General features: G+C 54.4%; 1 protein-coding gene across 1 annotated transcript in view; it reads right to left on the reverse strand.

The window, feature by feature from the left end:
- ACOT11 (acyl-CoA thioesterase 11) overlaps positions 1 to 14,684 on the reverse strand; it is a 34,822-nt gene that overhangs the window by 6,568 nt on the left and 13,570 nt on the right. Inside the window, exons 4-13 of the mRNA XM_049617122.1 lie at positions 11,896 to 11,956; positions 10,691 to 10,789; positions 10,070 to 10,205; positions 8,070 to 8,226; positions 6,547 to 6,666; positions 5,379 to 5,523; positions 4,015 to 4,074; positions 2,916 to 2,978; positions 2,465 to 2,548; positions 1,435 to 1,568 (exon numbers count right to left, since the gene is read on the reverse strand). Coding sequence (XP_049473079.1) covers positions 1,435 to 1,568; positions 2,465 to 2,548; positions 2,916 to 2,978; positions 4,015 to 4,074; positions 5,379 to 5,523; positions 6,547 to 6,666; positions 8,070 to 8,226; positions 10,070 to 10,205; positions 10,691 to 10,789; positions 11,896 to 11,956 — 1,059 coding nt within the window. The remainder of the gene's footprint in view (positions 1 to 1,434; positions 1,569 to 2,464; positions 2,549 to 2,915; positions 2,979 to 4,014; positions 4,075 to 5,378; positions 5,524 to 6,546; positions 6,667 to 8,069; positions 8,227 to 10,069; positions 10,206 to 10,690; positions 10,790 to 11,895; positions 11,957 to 14,684) is intronic.

Raw genomic sequence — 14,684 nt, forward strand, 5'->3', positions numbered from 1 at the left:
GCATGCTGCACATATGTGTCCAGGTACGACGCAGAGGCTTACACCAACACACGTGCACACACACAAGGACATCCACACAGAAACACACACGACCATGTCCAAACCCACCACTCTCTGCCCTGCTCTCTCACTCACCTTCAGAGGCTGTCTCATGAACAGGATGCTATCGGTGGGGTGGGAGGAAGCAGCTAGGGGTTCCCTTTCCCCTTGGGACACTCTCCCCACCAATCCCACCAAGGGTCAAGATCTGACCTGGCCTTCAAGGCCCACGCCAGCCTGCCTCCTCCAAGAAGTCTTCCTATCGTAGACCCAACACCCCCAACATCCACCACCAAATCACCTCCCGGCTTTGTAGAATGTCACTGCCAACAGGCCTGGGGTCACCTAGACCAAGGCTTTTTTTTTTTTTTTTTAAACAACAGCCTTTTTTGCACCAAAACCTTAAACAGAAAGCCTGTGTAGAAAGAGCCACAAGTAGGCCCACGCTGGTGAGTTAGATGGGAGTAGAAAGGGGAAGGCAATTGGTCAAAAATCAATTTGCCAAACCTACAGACCCTCCCTATGGAGATGCTCAGGAATACAGGCTCCTCATAAGCAGCCAATTGGAGAAATGATCAAAGAACTCCCCAAAGTAAGGTGTTGGCACAACAGAAAATGACTTTAAAGGGATTTGAAAAAATACCAGTTTCAACTTTAACATTCTCATATTAAACACTGAAATTTTGGCTATTTTCCTAAGAACGGATTTCTCTTCCTTGGTTAAATTCAGGAAGAAAATATTCGCCTGAAGAATCAGTAAATTCAGGGAACAAATGTATTCACAGGAATAACATTTATATTCAGTAACTCACTACATTCAAAAATAACATATGCATGCACATATCCATAAGAAGAGCTGGCAAACTGGGTGAATTCATCAAATCGGCCATTCCTTTAGTTACCCTGAGTCTGGGAAGGGGCCCACCTGCCCCCTCAGCGTTCTACCCCCCACCCCAAGTGGTCCCTGAGCCTTCTTTGGGGACACAGGACCCCACAGAACATGGTTTGAAAATCACTGATCTATCCAGAGTGCAGGTGCATGACCCACACTTCAAGTACCCATTTTAAGAAGAGGGAAACTTGAGACCTAGAAAGGAAGTGACTTGCCTGAGGTCACACAGCCAGTTGGGCCAGAAATAGGATTTAAACCCAGGCCTCCAACTCCAATTCCAGGCTCAGTCCCTTCCCTGAGGGCTCAGAACGCCCTTGACTCTGACACCCACCGAACGCATAACTGTAATTCCCACCCGCCCGCCCGGATGACACCCAGTAGGGGCCAAGCATAATGGGGGATTATGAAGGACAGAACAGAAGGACAGAAGGACACCCCTGAAGGCCCACCTTCCCAACAGGCCTGAGAAAAGCACCCTGCCCCACTGGCACCTTGGCCCTCACCGGTAGTGCTTATCCCACTCGGGCCTCCGAAGCAGGTCTGAGAGCAGCAGGAAGGCCTGGATTGTTTCCACCTGCACCAGCATCTCCATGTGGAAGGAGAGGAACTTGTCGTCCTCCAGGGTGTACAGGCGGACCTGCATGGGACAGAGGGCGGCCTCGTTCCTGCACCACCTCCCCAGCCTATGCTGGGGGCGGGGGGCGGGGGGGGGGCTGACCCCGATGCTGGAGACCAGGGCTAGAAGCTCAAACCTGCCACTCACTGACTTGCTGTGTGACTGTAAAAAAGTGACTCAACCTCTCTGAACCTTAGTCCCATCCCCATGAAAATGGGCTGTTGAGAGAATTCAGGACAGGTAGACAGGAGGGTATCTCAAGAAACAATGACTGGGGTGCCTGAGTGGCTCAGTCGGTTGGGCAGCCGACTTCGGCTCAGGTCACGATCTCGTGGTCCGTGAGTTTGAGCCCCGCGTCAGGCTCTGTGCTGACAGCTCAGAGCCTGGAGCCTGTTTCAGATTCTGTGTCTCCCTCTCTCTGACCCTCCCCCGTTCATGCTCTGTCTCTCTCGGTCTCAAAAATAAATAAACGTTAAAAAAAAATTATAAAAAAAAAAAGAAACAATGAGGCAACAATGGAGTAGATCCTTAGAGTCAGGCACCCACTGAACCCCCTAATGTCACAGGTGGGGAAGTGACTCTCCCCAGGGCATGGGCAAAGCTCATGTTTTCCCTCAACCCATGCTTGTCCCCTGTCCCCATCCCTACAGGGAAGAAGGAGCAGAGAGAGGGAGGAAGCAGCAGGGCAGAGAGCAGCAGAGATGAGAGGTTGGGGGCAAAATGGTAGGCAGGCAGGAGAGGAAGATTTGTGGGTTCTCCACTCCAGGCCCTGTGGGAGCAGCGGTGTTTCTATAACTGGGTTGGTTTCATGGTCCCATCCAAATCCTTTTAAGAAATCCCCTTATGACATGAGTGCTTTGAGGGAATCTCTATTGCTTGAGATCAGTCGCCTCTGCTGGGTGGATGGGATCAGCTACCTGGTTGATCTCCGAGGACAGCACCCAGTTGTCCTTGGTCACGAGCATCTTCAGGGAGGAGACGTTGTTGTAGCTCAGGTACACCTGGACAGAGCACATAGAGAAGCCTCACGCTCTCCCCTTGAGGGGCTCTGTGCTGAGGCCGTGCTGGACTGAGGGAAAGCACATCGAACTCTGAAGGCGGGTGGGTGCCGGGCCCTGGGCTTCGGGACAGGAGGCCCAGCCTTGGGCAGACTCACTGTGTGACCGTCTTCTCGGGGCCTCAGCTCCCTCAGCCAAACAGAGGGACAGGGGAAAGCCCTTTGCTAACTGTACCAGTCCTGAGGCACGACATAATATCCTGTCCCCTTCTGGACCACTTCCAAACCCACTCTGACGAGAAGGGAGAGTCAGGGTCCCCCCGCCCCCACCCTGGGCCTGAGAACTGTCCAATCAGAGCAGGAAGTCTTACCTGGTTGCTCGGGTCCCAGGGGACAGAGATGGGCATTTCTGTCTGTTTACAGGACACAATGTACTTCCTGGGAGAGGGAAAAAGACAACCATGGTCCCTTGGGAGCCCATGTCTTCCAGAAGACTTCACTCCCTGTGCTCAGCCCAGCAGGCTGGGAGGGACTCCTATCTGGCCAGGCAGACTAGCGAGCGGGGCAACAGAAAAGAGCAGCTGGGACCATCCAGACTTGGTCACAAGTGGAGCTGGACCGGGCAGCGGGGAAGGGCGCCGGGTGCAGGCTCGGTGCCCCCACCCTTACCGAGCAGTCGGCTCTGCCTAAAGCAACTTCACCCTTGCGCCTCTGTGTCCTCCTCTGTACAGGGGACTGGGAGTCACATCTGCCTTACAGGGTCGCCAGGAGGACACTGGTAGGTGCTCCACAGATGCACCCTTTTCCCATTAACGCAGATGGTGAACCCCAGTACATTTCCAGCACTTTCAGGTCGGTAAAGTGCTCTGACAGCAGAGTCATTCACACCTGGCTGTGCATCTTGAGCAACTGTATCTCCTCTCAGGACCTTTCTTTTTAATATTTATTTATTTATTTTGAGAGAAAGAGAGAGAGAGAGAGAGCAAGTGGGGGAGAGGCGGAGAGACAGGGAGAGAGATTCTCAAGCTGAGTCCGCACTGTCAGTGCAGAGCACAATGCGGGGCTTGAACTCATGAACCGTGAGATCGTGACCTGACCTGAAATCAAGAGTCAGACACTTAACTGAGCCACCCAGGTGCCCCAGAACCTTTCTTTCTTCGTCTGCCCGACAGGCATCAGAATCAAAGGAAGGAACACAGGATTTAGAATTGGCCAGACCCGGCCAGGTTCAAGTTCTCACTCTGCCCATCATTCCTATCTGTGTGCCCATGGCCACCTAACCCCTCTGTCCTCAGTGTCCTCGCCTGTACAATGGACCAGGAAGGCCACATGTAGTGAGGCTGCGTGGATATAAAGGGCCCAGCCCAGTGCCCAGCACAGGGGCGGCACTGAAGAAATGCGAGTCCCCCAGGCCTGGGGAACAGGAGGACGGCCCTGAACCCGTGTCCCCTCCTTCCACCCAACCCACACTTGCCTGTCCAGTCGGATCTTCTTCCTGGCACTAGCCTCTCGGTACCGCCGCTCGCCATCCTGGGGAGAGACGCAGGGACGGACTACAACGCAGGCAACACAACCGGCTGGCACCCTCCTCCCCGCTCCCCTTACCCTCTGCCCCCCCACGGGCCCAAGGAGGTCCTTCAGCCCTAAAGTGGAGTTCAGGTCTCACTGGGGCAGCCAGAGTCAAGGCAACCTGGACAGCAAAGTGCCAAGTCTCTGAGCTCCAGCTCAGTCTGAGCTCAGAGGGTCTCAGGCTCTGAGCAACTTTGGGAACACCACCTGCCTTTGCTGGACCTCGATTTCCTCCTCTGCACCAGGGGATCCCCAAGGGCACTCACAATGCTAGGAAGAAGCCACGTTTACCGAGCACTTGCTGCTACCAGGCCTCTTCTAAAGCACTTCCCAGGCAAAATTTCAAATAAGCCTCACAACAGCTCTCTGAAGTTGGGACTCATGTTATCCCCATTTCACAGAGGAGGAAACTGAGACACAGAAAGGTTGGTGGCTTGCCCAAGGCGGCAGGGGTAAGAAGCGGGGCCAGGAACAGAACCCTGATGGCCTGACCCGGAGCCCACCCTCTCACCCACTGCCTCTAATGTCCCCTCACTCGTGAGCATTAAATGGCACGGTCCCTCATGTGCCGGTTCCTCCCCTCCCCCACCCCACCACTGTCAACTGCCCAGCACCCAGCTGTGGAGTGGGGGGTTTTTACAGCCAGTGCTCAGCCCTGTGAGGCCGGCAGGCAGGGTGGGGGGCCTTCCCAGCGAGAGGGAGTGCTCCTCCAAGGTCACCCCAGGCCTCCCAGAAGCAAGCCGGGGACTGGCCCACAGGAGGCACAAGATCGCATTTTTTAAGAGACGGTCTTTGAACCCAAGCCCCTGACTCTTGTCCCTGTGCTTCTTGCTCTCCTGTCACCTCCTCGTAATGGTCACCATTTATGGAGTGCCTACAGGGCTCAGCCAGGCACAGGGTCATTGTCCCTCAGCTCCCCCACAACATCCCTGTGAGGCAGGGGTGTAGATACACCCACTTTACTGGCAGGGACCAGAAACTTGCAGAGGGCACCCAGTAGAACACGGAAGAGGAGAGTTTCAACCCACCCCTGCCCCCAAAGCCCGTGCTTTTCCAACCCTGCAGGCTCACGAATGCCTGTCAACACCTAACCATGAGCTAGGCCAAGGTGCCTGCCTTGCACAAGGGCATCTCCAGGGGCCACAAGGCACTCAGAGCTGGCTGTGCCCCAGCAGAGGGGCAGGGCTGAGCCCATCACTCCCGCACCACCCCCACTCTTGGGCAGAGAGGGAGGGGAGCTGGTGGCGGGGCAGGGTGCCACTCACCCCGGGCTGGGGCCGAATCCAGGGCAGAGTCCGAGGCTGGTCGTCCGCGTCTAAGACCACGAAGGTCATGAAGGCGCTGTTGATGTGCCGCCGTTGGGTCTCAGCACCCTGGCGGTAAGCCTCTACGCACACGCCCACCTCCATGCTGAGAGAGAGGGAGGGCTGCTTCCATGCTGGACAGACTTTCCTGAGCCCACGTCCCCTCCCCAACACACACGTGCACATACGCACACATGCACCCACACACATGTGCACGCACACCTGTCCACGCCCCCACACCCCCTCACTTAGGAGGCTCTATGATCCCAGAATGTGGTCACTATGCAGAGGGGGAACCGAGGCCCAGAATAGGGCAATCACTGGGCCAAGGTCACATAGCAGTCTGGAAGAGAAGCTGGACTGGAAACGGGGCCTCGCAGCTCCTGGTTCAGGGTTTTTTCCCCTGCACAGCCACAGGATGTGTGCTGGTCAGACTGTGAACAATGACGATGACAGTAGTAATAATCCCTCACTGAACATTCTCTCTGGCACACCACCAGTAACGCCTCATGGAACCCTCACAGCTAGGATTTAGTTGTGGTGAGCTCCATTTTACAGACAAAAGAACTGAAGCTCAGTGACAGTGAGAAACTTGCCTGAAGTCCAGCCTTTACAGCCAGTAAGGAGCGAGCCAAACTCGAACCCCGGGAGCCTGGCATCCTCACTTTTAACAACTACACGATGATCTTTGAAATCACCAACAAAGACAGATATTTAAAGTAAGCTTTCTTGGAGGTAGCAGGATTCATTCCAAATTAAGGGCTCTGGGACCTAATTGTTGTTTTAGGGAAAAGGTAGGAACGGATTTGACAAATGAGAGAACACTGGCCCTGTGATCTGAGCATGCACAGCATGGCAGGCCCAGAGGCAGGGGCTGGGAAGAGAGACAGAGACAGAGAGCATAGGATACGATCCCGAGACAACAGGAGGCACAGGGCTGGGGAATCCAGAGGAGGGAACAGCAGAGCCGAAACGCGGTCATGGTGAAGGGGCCCAGCAGCCGGGCAGGGTTTAGACCTCACAGGCCTCGTCTACAAGGGGAAGCGTCCCTGGCAGCTTTGCAATTGGGCCCCTTCTTGGGTCAGGAAGAACCCTCAGCCCCCGGGGGGGCCCCGGTCCCTCCCCTTACCTATGCTTGAAGGCGTTGTTGACGATGGCCTTGAGCACCAGGCGGTCCCCAACCTGGGAGGGGCCCCGGAAGTGGAACATCTCAATGGTCTTCAGCGTAGGGTGGGCTCGGCACAGCCGGCTGGGGGCGGGGAGACAGGACAAAAGCCCCTGGTGCTTCAGCCACAGGCTTGGGCCAGACTCTCCCCCTGCCCCCATCCACAGACCCAGCCCAGAATCACATGCACCGCCCTCTGGCCCCCCCACTCCCACCTGGCCCAGGACACTTCTGCCCAGAAGAACAGAACTAAAGTCCCCTTTCATAGCTTAGAACAGTCAGGTCTATGTGCACTCAAGCAGCTGAGCTTGAGGGGACAGAAGAAAGAACAGGGCTTGGGGCAAATCCCTTCCCCATTTTCCTTCAACCTCTACGCCCAGCACCTGCTGCTTCTACTACCTAACACCCCCCTCCCGGTTACCCAAAGCTACTTGTCACTCAAGGCCCAGCTGAAGAGCTCTCCTCCAGGAAGCCTGCCGTGACTATCTGCACTGTGAACTTATTCTGAGATAGGGCTGCCCAAAATGGCATTGCGTATGCGCTGTGTCCCACAGGGTAAACACAGGGGAGGGGCCATTCGAGCCAGGCTCTTCAGAGGTGAGGGGTAATCCCCCTGGCTGAGGAAGACACTCCCCGCAAATACAAAGTCATGCAGGTACTAGGGCATCAGTCAGGGAAAGTCCATTATCATAACTATAAAAAAAGACCCCAATATTTAGAGAAGAACAAGCCCCAGACAAGTGCAGAGATTATAGAAGAAGGAAGGAATTATTTTCACCCGTAGGGAGAAGGGAACCGTTAAGAGAGGCTTCCTGGATTTTAGCAGACCAAAAGTAGCGAGGTGGCACGGAGGCAGGTTAGAGCAGGAGCAGAGGCAGAGGCTGGGAATTCGGGGAGGGGGTGGGGAAGGGCAAATGGCTTGACGTGCACCTGGGGACCTAAGATACAAGAAGACAGCAGGCAGGGCCAGGTCAAGGGGAGGCCCTAGCTCCAAAGGGCTTGGCATTTCCAATGTAGGCGGTGGGACTGTGGGGTTGTTTTTTTTTTTTAATTTTTTCTTTAATGCTTATTTATTTTCGAGAGACAGAGCACGAGCAGGGGAGGGGCAGAGAGAGAGGGAGACGCAGAATCCGAAGCAGTCTCCAGGCTCTCATCTATCAGCACAGAGCTGGATGCGGGGCTCGAACCCACAAACCATGAGATCATGACCTGAGCCGAAGTCAGTGCTTAACCGACTGAGCCCCCCGGTGACCCTGGGTTTTTTTTTTTTAAGACAAGGAAGGAAAGGCCAGCTCACAGAAGACCACTCCTCTCTGGTTCTCTGGGTCTGAAAGCCCCGGGCTACCCTAACAGAACAGCCAAGCTCCTGAAGCCTTGAATGCCAATGCCAAGCTGGGGGTTCCCACCCCTCCCCGCCCAGAGGGAGCTGGCCAAGGGAAGAAGGGAGAGAAAGGAAGGGAAGCAGAGGCAGCACACTCTCCCCTCACCTGGCTGCAATGGTGGCCACGTTCTCCATCCAGGCCATGATCTGGCCCCCAAAGGTATTGCCTTGGTGATTGGCATGGGGGGGCAGCACCAGCTCCACGCTCTCCACACGGGTCCTCTCGGCCGGCACCATGCAGCTGCAGTCTCTACTCTCCAGATCTGACCGGGAAGGACAGAGGGAGGGAGGTGGGAAGGGGAGAAGTTCCCAAGGGCAGACCCTCCCACTGGGCAAACGCAGGGGCCCCCGCCACCAGCACGATCTCTGTCATCCAGATTCTTTTACTGACTCAGCACCACGTGCGCTGGCCCTGGGTGAGGAACAGGAGGACACGGGACGGGGAAGAGGAGGCTGTCTCGGGGCAGTGGGCAGGACCGCCACTTTGAGAGAAGACACACCTGGGTCTGAACCTCAGGTTCAGGTTGTGTGACCCGGGCCAGCCAAGTAAGCCTCTCTGAACCTGTGTCCTCAGCTGTGAAGGGGCAGATGTCAAACCCAGTCCATCAGGGTCATGCAGATGGAGTATGGTCATGACCCGAGAGTGCTTGGCACCGCAGTCAGGAGACAGACTCTCAAAAGGATAATTCTTCCCTCCCTCTGCCCTGACAGGCCCTGTCCTTCTGGGGCGATGGCATTAGGAGATCCTCAGCAGGAGAGGCCAGAGAGTGGGCAGGGCCCTGCGGGTCAGAGGAGCAGATACTGATACGACCCCCACCCGCCCAACTCAAAGAGGTGCCAGGGAGAGACTTGTCAGGGAGGGCCCATCAGAGAGGTGGCCTTTTGCTTGGCTTGCAGGCTGCTCCGAGATGCCACAGACAGGGAGGGGAGAGCTTGAGGGGGCCTGAGCCAAGGTCTGGAGACCGGGCAGGTAGGACAGTCCCAGGAAGCAATGAGGCCATGGCTGGGTTGGAGCTGAGGGCAAGTAGGAGGACAGCACCAGGTGAAGACGCATGGCCCGCCAAGGGCCCAGATGCCAGGCTAAGGCATCTGGACTAACCTTTGTGTGGAAGGGCTATCAGGACAAGAGGGATTTAGGAGGGCTGCAGTGGATCGGTGGCCCTGGGGAATCTCAATGACAGTAGGAAGAGCTGGGAGCCCCCCCCCGCCCAAGCCATAGCCCCCAGACCTTGCATACATAAGGCACACAGAACTCAGAGCCCCTCTCACTGCTTGACTGAGGCAGCTGGTTGCACCTGCTCTCTTCCACCCTGGGCGGCTGGACCACTTTGAACTGTCCTATAATTAATTGCCTCCTTTAGGTTTCAAGGAAGACTCCACGTCCTAACGCTCTGGAGACTGGTGAGTGAATCCAAGGTTACCCCTCTGGGCCTTTGCCCAGCCTGTGCTCTCTGTCAGGAAAACCTTTCCCTATCTCTCCATCTGTCAAAATCCTCCTTGTCCACAGGGGATCTTTGTGTGCTGGTATAGAACAATCTCCAACATGTACTTTCAAGGGGAAGGAAGGAAGATACAGAACAGTATGTTCTGTATGTTCCCTTTTGGGTAAAAAGAGAGGGCTAAATAATATACAGCATGCTTAAATATGCAGGGAATCTTCTGGAAAGATCTCCCAAAATGAGTAACTGGAGGGAGCCTGGGTTCTGGGTGGGAGAGAGTCTTGCTTTTTATTCTGTATTTATATCTATATGATTTATGTATATATGTGTATATATCTATGTGTGTATATCTATGTGTTCATATATATATGTGCTTTTAAAAAAAAAAAACCTACAGTCTTCAAGGCCACGCTCAACAGTACCTTCCCCAACACATTTTGGATAACAAAGGGTTTTCCTGACGTCCTAATTCCATCTTCACGGCTCCCGGGAGCTGAGCAAGAGGCCCAAAAAGACCCTTCCCTGAAGCAGACTTTGAAGCGAGAGGGCCATCAGGACACTGAGTGGACGTTCCAAGGAGACTCCCTTCCTCCCTCTGCCCACTGGGGGCCTGGGACAGAGGGGGCATGTAGCATGCCCGCTGCCCTCCCCACCCACGGCCGCTCACCATCCTGAATGACGCAGTTGGCCAGGAGGTCCTTGATGGTGTCCGCGTAGAGCAGCCGCATGCGCCGCCGTTCGGCCGCCACACTGTGCTCGGTCTTCTCCTCCTCCGTCTGCGGCGTGGTCTGCTTCAGCTTCACCTGTGGGCGGGGGTTGGCACGGGGGGTGCTCAGGACGGGTTTCTTGAAACAGCAGGAGTGCCTGTGCCCCAGCATCGTCACACACTTGGGGCGGCTGGATAGCTACAAGTCTTTGTGCCCTCTTTGTCCCCATCTTCCTGTTTCCATGTTGACTGATATATCACTTTCACCCTCCAAATGCCCCAGTCCCATTTCTTGGGCAAAGGCATCCAAGACTAGGGGCATCAATAGGACGTGTGAGGGAATGATGAGGCCTGAAGAATCCCCGTGTGAGACACACAGGAGTAGGTGGGGAAGAGGAGAGAGGGAAGGTGCCTGGGGTCTGAACACAGGTAGGGGGAGCCGCCTCTGGGGACTGTGGATTCCCTGAAGCACCCCCACCTGCACCCCTCGGTCAGTCCCCAGCCTCACCACCCTGGTCCTGGCCGGCCTTGACAAGCACCCGGGTGGTCCAGCCGCATTGTGCAGCCGGGGATAGCCCCCACCTTGGAGAGTTCCCGGTGGGCCACAAAGGTGGCCAAGGCCTTGCACACGTTCCACTGCTTCTCGGAGCACAGGTCCTCAGAGGCCACCTGGATGCCCACCTGGAGAGGAAGAAAGGGTGGGAGGAGTGAGGAGGGGAGAAACAGAGCTCCCGACCTGAGGTTCCACAGCTCAACGAGACAGGAAGTCCCACCCCAGGCCAGACCTCATATTCTTCTATCACTTACTGAGTCTAGACAGCCAGAAACCTGGGATAGGTTCTGATTCTACCCCTGGATCCCTGGAAAGCCTTGGGCAAGTCACTTCCCTTCTCTGGTCCTTGGCTTCCTCATCTATAAAATGGGAGTGAGCATGGGGACGCCTGGCTGGCTCAGCCGGTAGAGCATGTGACTCTTAATCTCGGGGTCATGAGTTCAAGCCCCACATTGGGCATGGAGCCTGCTTAAAATATGAATGAATGAATGAATGAATGAATGAGGGAGTGAATGAATGCAATGGGAGTGAGCATACCTGCCCTGACAGGGTTACAGAGGGAATGAAAATGAGACTGAACCTAGCAAAGGACTTAAAGTAGGTAAAACGTTGGCTACATTGAAAAGACAGACATCTGGGGGGTACCCAGGGCATATCCAGAGGCAGTCTGGCTGTCCCAGCCTCAGTGGCCCAGCTGAGGGACATGGCCTGAGCCTGGCGTCCACAGAGCTCACAGAGCCCTGTGCATCACTTAAGAACCCTGCAGCATAGGACTCATGTTCCCCTTTCACAGATGGGGAGACAGAGGCTATGGGAGGTAAGCTAACGGACTGCAGTTCAGGCTCTCCCTACTCCAGTCCTGCTGCCTCCAGGGTCAGGCATGGCAGCTGCCTTCCCTGCTTTCCCGTGACCACCTGGCTGCTGAAGAGAGTCTTAGGTTAAGGGTGAAGACCAAGGAGACTGGAAGTCAGTCGCACATTGGAATCTACGTGACCTGGTGACTTGGGACAAGCCTCTTCCCCTCCCTGGGCCTCAGTTTCACTTCTGTGCTAGGGGGTGTTGGACAGGAAGATCCTTAGGATCCCCCCAGCCCTGCCAGCTGTTTCAAAACTCTGCTGCCTCGACCAGGGCTCTGCGGGTGTGAGTGTGGCCAGGCTGGGGGCTGAGTAGGGAGAAGAGGTAGAAAACCTACCCACCCACCTACCCACCCCTAGGCAGCACCCACCCCACACACCTCCATGCTAGAGTTGAAGGCCCGGTTCACCTTGGCCTTGATATTCACCACTTGTCCGACACTGGGGAGAGAAGCGCAGGAGGTGAGCCTTCCACTGGGGATAGAATGAGGGAAGAGGGGCCCCAGATATTTGCAGGGCCTCTGCTGAAGGCAACTGGCAGAGAAATGTCATGGCTTACGGAGCATGGTCACATTGGCAATGTCACCGAGTCCTCAAAGCAAGCTGGCAAGATAGTGTTAGTACCTCGTTGTACAGGTGGGAGAGTGGAGGCTGAGAGAGGGGGCATGGTTTCACTCATCTCCCCCTTGTCCAGTGAATGCTCAAGCTTCTTTTTGCTTGTGGCTCCACAGTCCCCTCTTCAGGGAACCTGCCCCCACCCAAAGCCCGATACGGTTCATCCTCCCAACACTTCAACAGAGGGGGCCTCTGTCTCCCCCACAATCCTTAAGCTCCACTGGGGCAAGGATCACATCTGCTTTGCTCACCATTGACTTCAAGGCCTAGCACACCTCACAGGGTAGGTCCTCCATAGACAGTGGCCTACTGAATGAACGCATCCCACATCTGCTGAATGCCTACTACGTGCAAGGGACTATAAACAAGGGGTGGGAAGGAAAATGGAAACATTAAAGAATGCTTACGCTGTCCCAAGCATTACCTCATTAGAGTCTCCAAATAAGCTTGACAAGCTTACATTAGAGTGGATTGAACACCCAAGAGGATAAGCCATTTGCCCAAGGCCACCCAGCTAAAAAGTGACGGAGTCAGGGTTCTAGACTGTTCTGTTGACTACACCGGCCCCACCTTTTCCAGGTGCAGTCTGTCCCTCTGGAATAATTCCCGTGTCCAGATGAACAGTCAGACTCCCTAGAGGGGCCACCTCACCTGCTTTGTGTCTAACCGGAGGCACAGAGTGTGCCCAGCTGATAGCCTATGAGGAGGAGGCAGAGGCTGGAGTGACCTTGAGCAAGTCCTTTCACCTCTCTGTGCCTGGGCCACAAACATGGACAGCACAGGGCTAATTTCTTTCCCAAAGGCACAGCCTCTTCCCCAAGGCTAGGAAGGGTCCCTTCCAAGGGGACTTCCTGTCAAGGGGTGGCAGTGGACACAGTGGCAAGAGCCACAAAGGCCTGGGCTCCAGCCAAGCTCTACCATGACTGTCACACTACTGAGTCGTGTGACCTGGGATGAGTCACTTTGCCTCTCTGAGCCTATCTACTTGTCTGTAAAGTACAGAGAAGGCGTGACTACTGAGGGTCAGGCTAGAGAAGGTAAGACAGAGCCGGTGCTGGGAGCTCCGTGAATAACAGGAGCTCATGTGTGCCAAGGACTTGTCCATTTCTGTTCATGTTGTTAGCGGTCCTAACTGGTCCCCGTGGAAGGGACTGTCGTTTTTTGGAGATGCGTGCTGACATATGGAGGGATGAGTGTCATGATATCTGCAACTTACTTTCAAATAGTTCAGAAAAAAACAGAGAGAAGTCTGTGTATTTACTTATCCATATATAGATAACGCATATGTAGCAAAAAATGTTAATTCTTGAATCTCGCTGGTGGTGATCATTGCACTATGCAACTTTTCTATAACTTTGAAAGTTTTCATTATAAGAAATTGGGAAAAAAATTCCATGATCCCTGAAATAAAAATAACAGTCTATTTTCTGTGGTGCTAAAAAAAAAGAGAGAGATTTGTGTCTCTTCTTCATCCCCCTCCTCCTCCTCCCCCTCCTATTCATCCTCCTCCTCTTTCCTCTCTTTCTCCTCCCCCTCCTCCTCATCCCCCAACTACCCCCCTCCTCCCTCCTCCTCCATCTCCAAAGCCAAGCAGACACCCATTTGGACTCCTGAGCTTTTCTTCCTTCCTGACTCTCTTCCATCCCACAGCTCAAGCCAAAACCGGCTCCTTCCCCAGGGTCACTCCTTCCCCAGGGCCACTGACCAACTTCCTCGGGGGCCACCTTAAGCCTCCAGCCCCCCAACACTCCCTCCAGGTGATCTTCACATCACAGAGGCAGCTCCCACAAACAAGTCTGAGCCCCATTCAAGCCCTTCCCCAGGACCAATTTACTGTCAAGGGACAGAGGAGCATGTTAAATGACACCACAGTGATGCTAACAGCAAAACCCGGATGATGGAGAACTAAGAGGGCAGATGACCAGGAGAGAGATGGTGAGGGGACAGGGTGCTGGGGGGAGGCGTAGCACCTATAGATAAAAAAAAGACTTGAGGGACACAGCAATCAGTTGCAACCTTATTTGTATCTAGGCTTGGACAACAAAAATAACCGTAAAGCAAAACAAAATGAAAACAGGGGCGCCTGGGTGGCTCAGTTGGTTAAGACTTCGACTCTTGATTTCAGCTCAGGTCATGATCTCATGGTTTGTGAGATCAAGTCCCATGTCAGGCTCTGCACGGACAGTGCGGAGCCTGCTTGGGATTCTCTGTCTCTGCCCCAGGCTCCCTTGCACTCGCTCGCTCTGTCTCTCTCTCTCTCTCTCTCTCAAAATAAATAAAACTTTAAAAAATAGAATAATAGGGGTGCCTGGGTGGCTCAGTTGGTTGAGCGTCTGACTTCAGCTCAGGTCATGATCTAGCAGTTCCTGAGTTCAGGCCCCGCGTCGGGCTCCATGCTGACAGCCGGAGCCTGGGAGCCTGCTTTGGATTCTGTCTCCCTCTCTCTCTGCTCCTTCCCTGCTCACACTCTATCTCTCAACAATAAATAAATGTTAAAAGAAAAAAAATTTTTTAATAGAATACTAAATTTTAAAAATGGAAAAAAACAAAAGCA

The sequence above is a fragment of the Panthera uncia genome (genome assembly GCF_023721935.1).
Source record: "Panthera uncia isolate 11264 chromosome C1 unlocalized genomic scaffold, Puncia_PCG_1.0 HiC_scaffold_4, whole genome shotgun sequence".
Classification (NCBI taxonomy): Eukaryota; Metazoa; Chordata; class Mammalia; order Carnivora; family Felidae; genus Panthera; species Panthera uncia.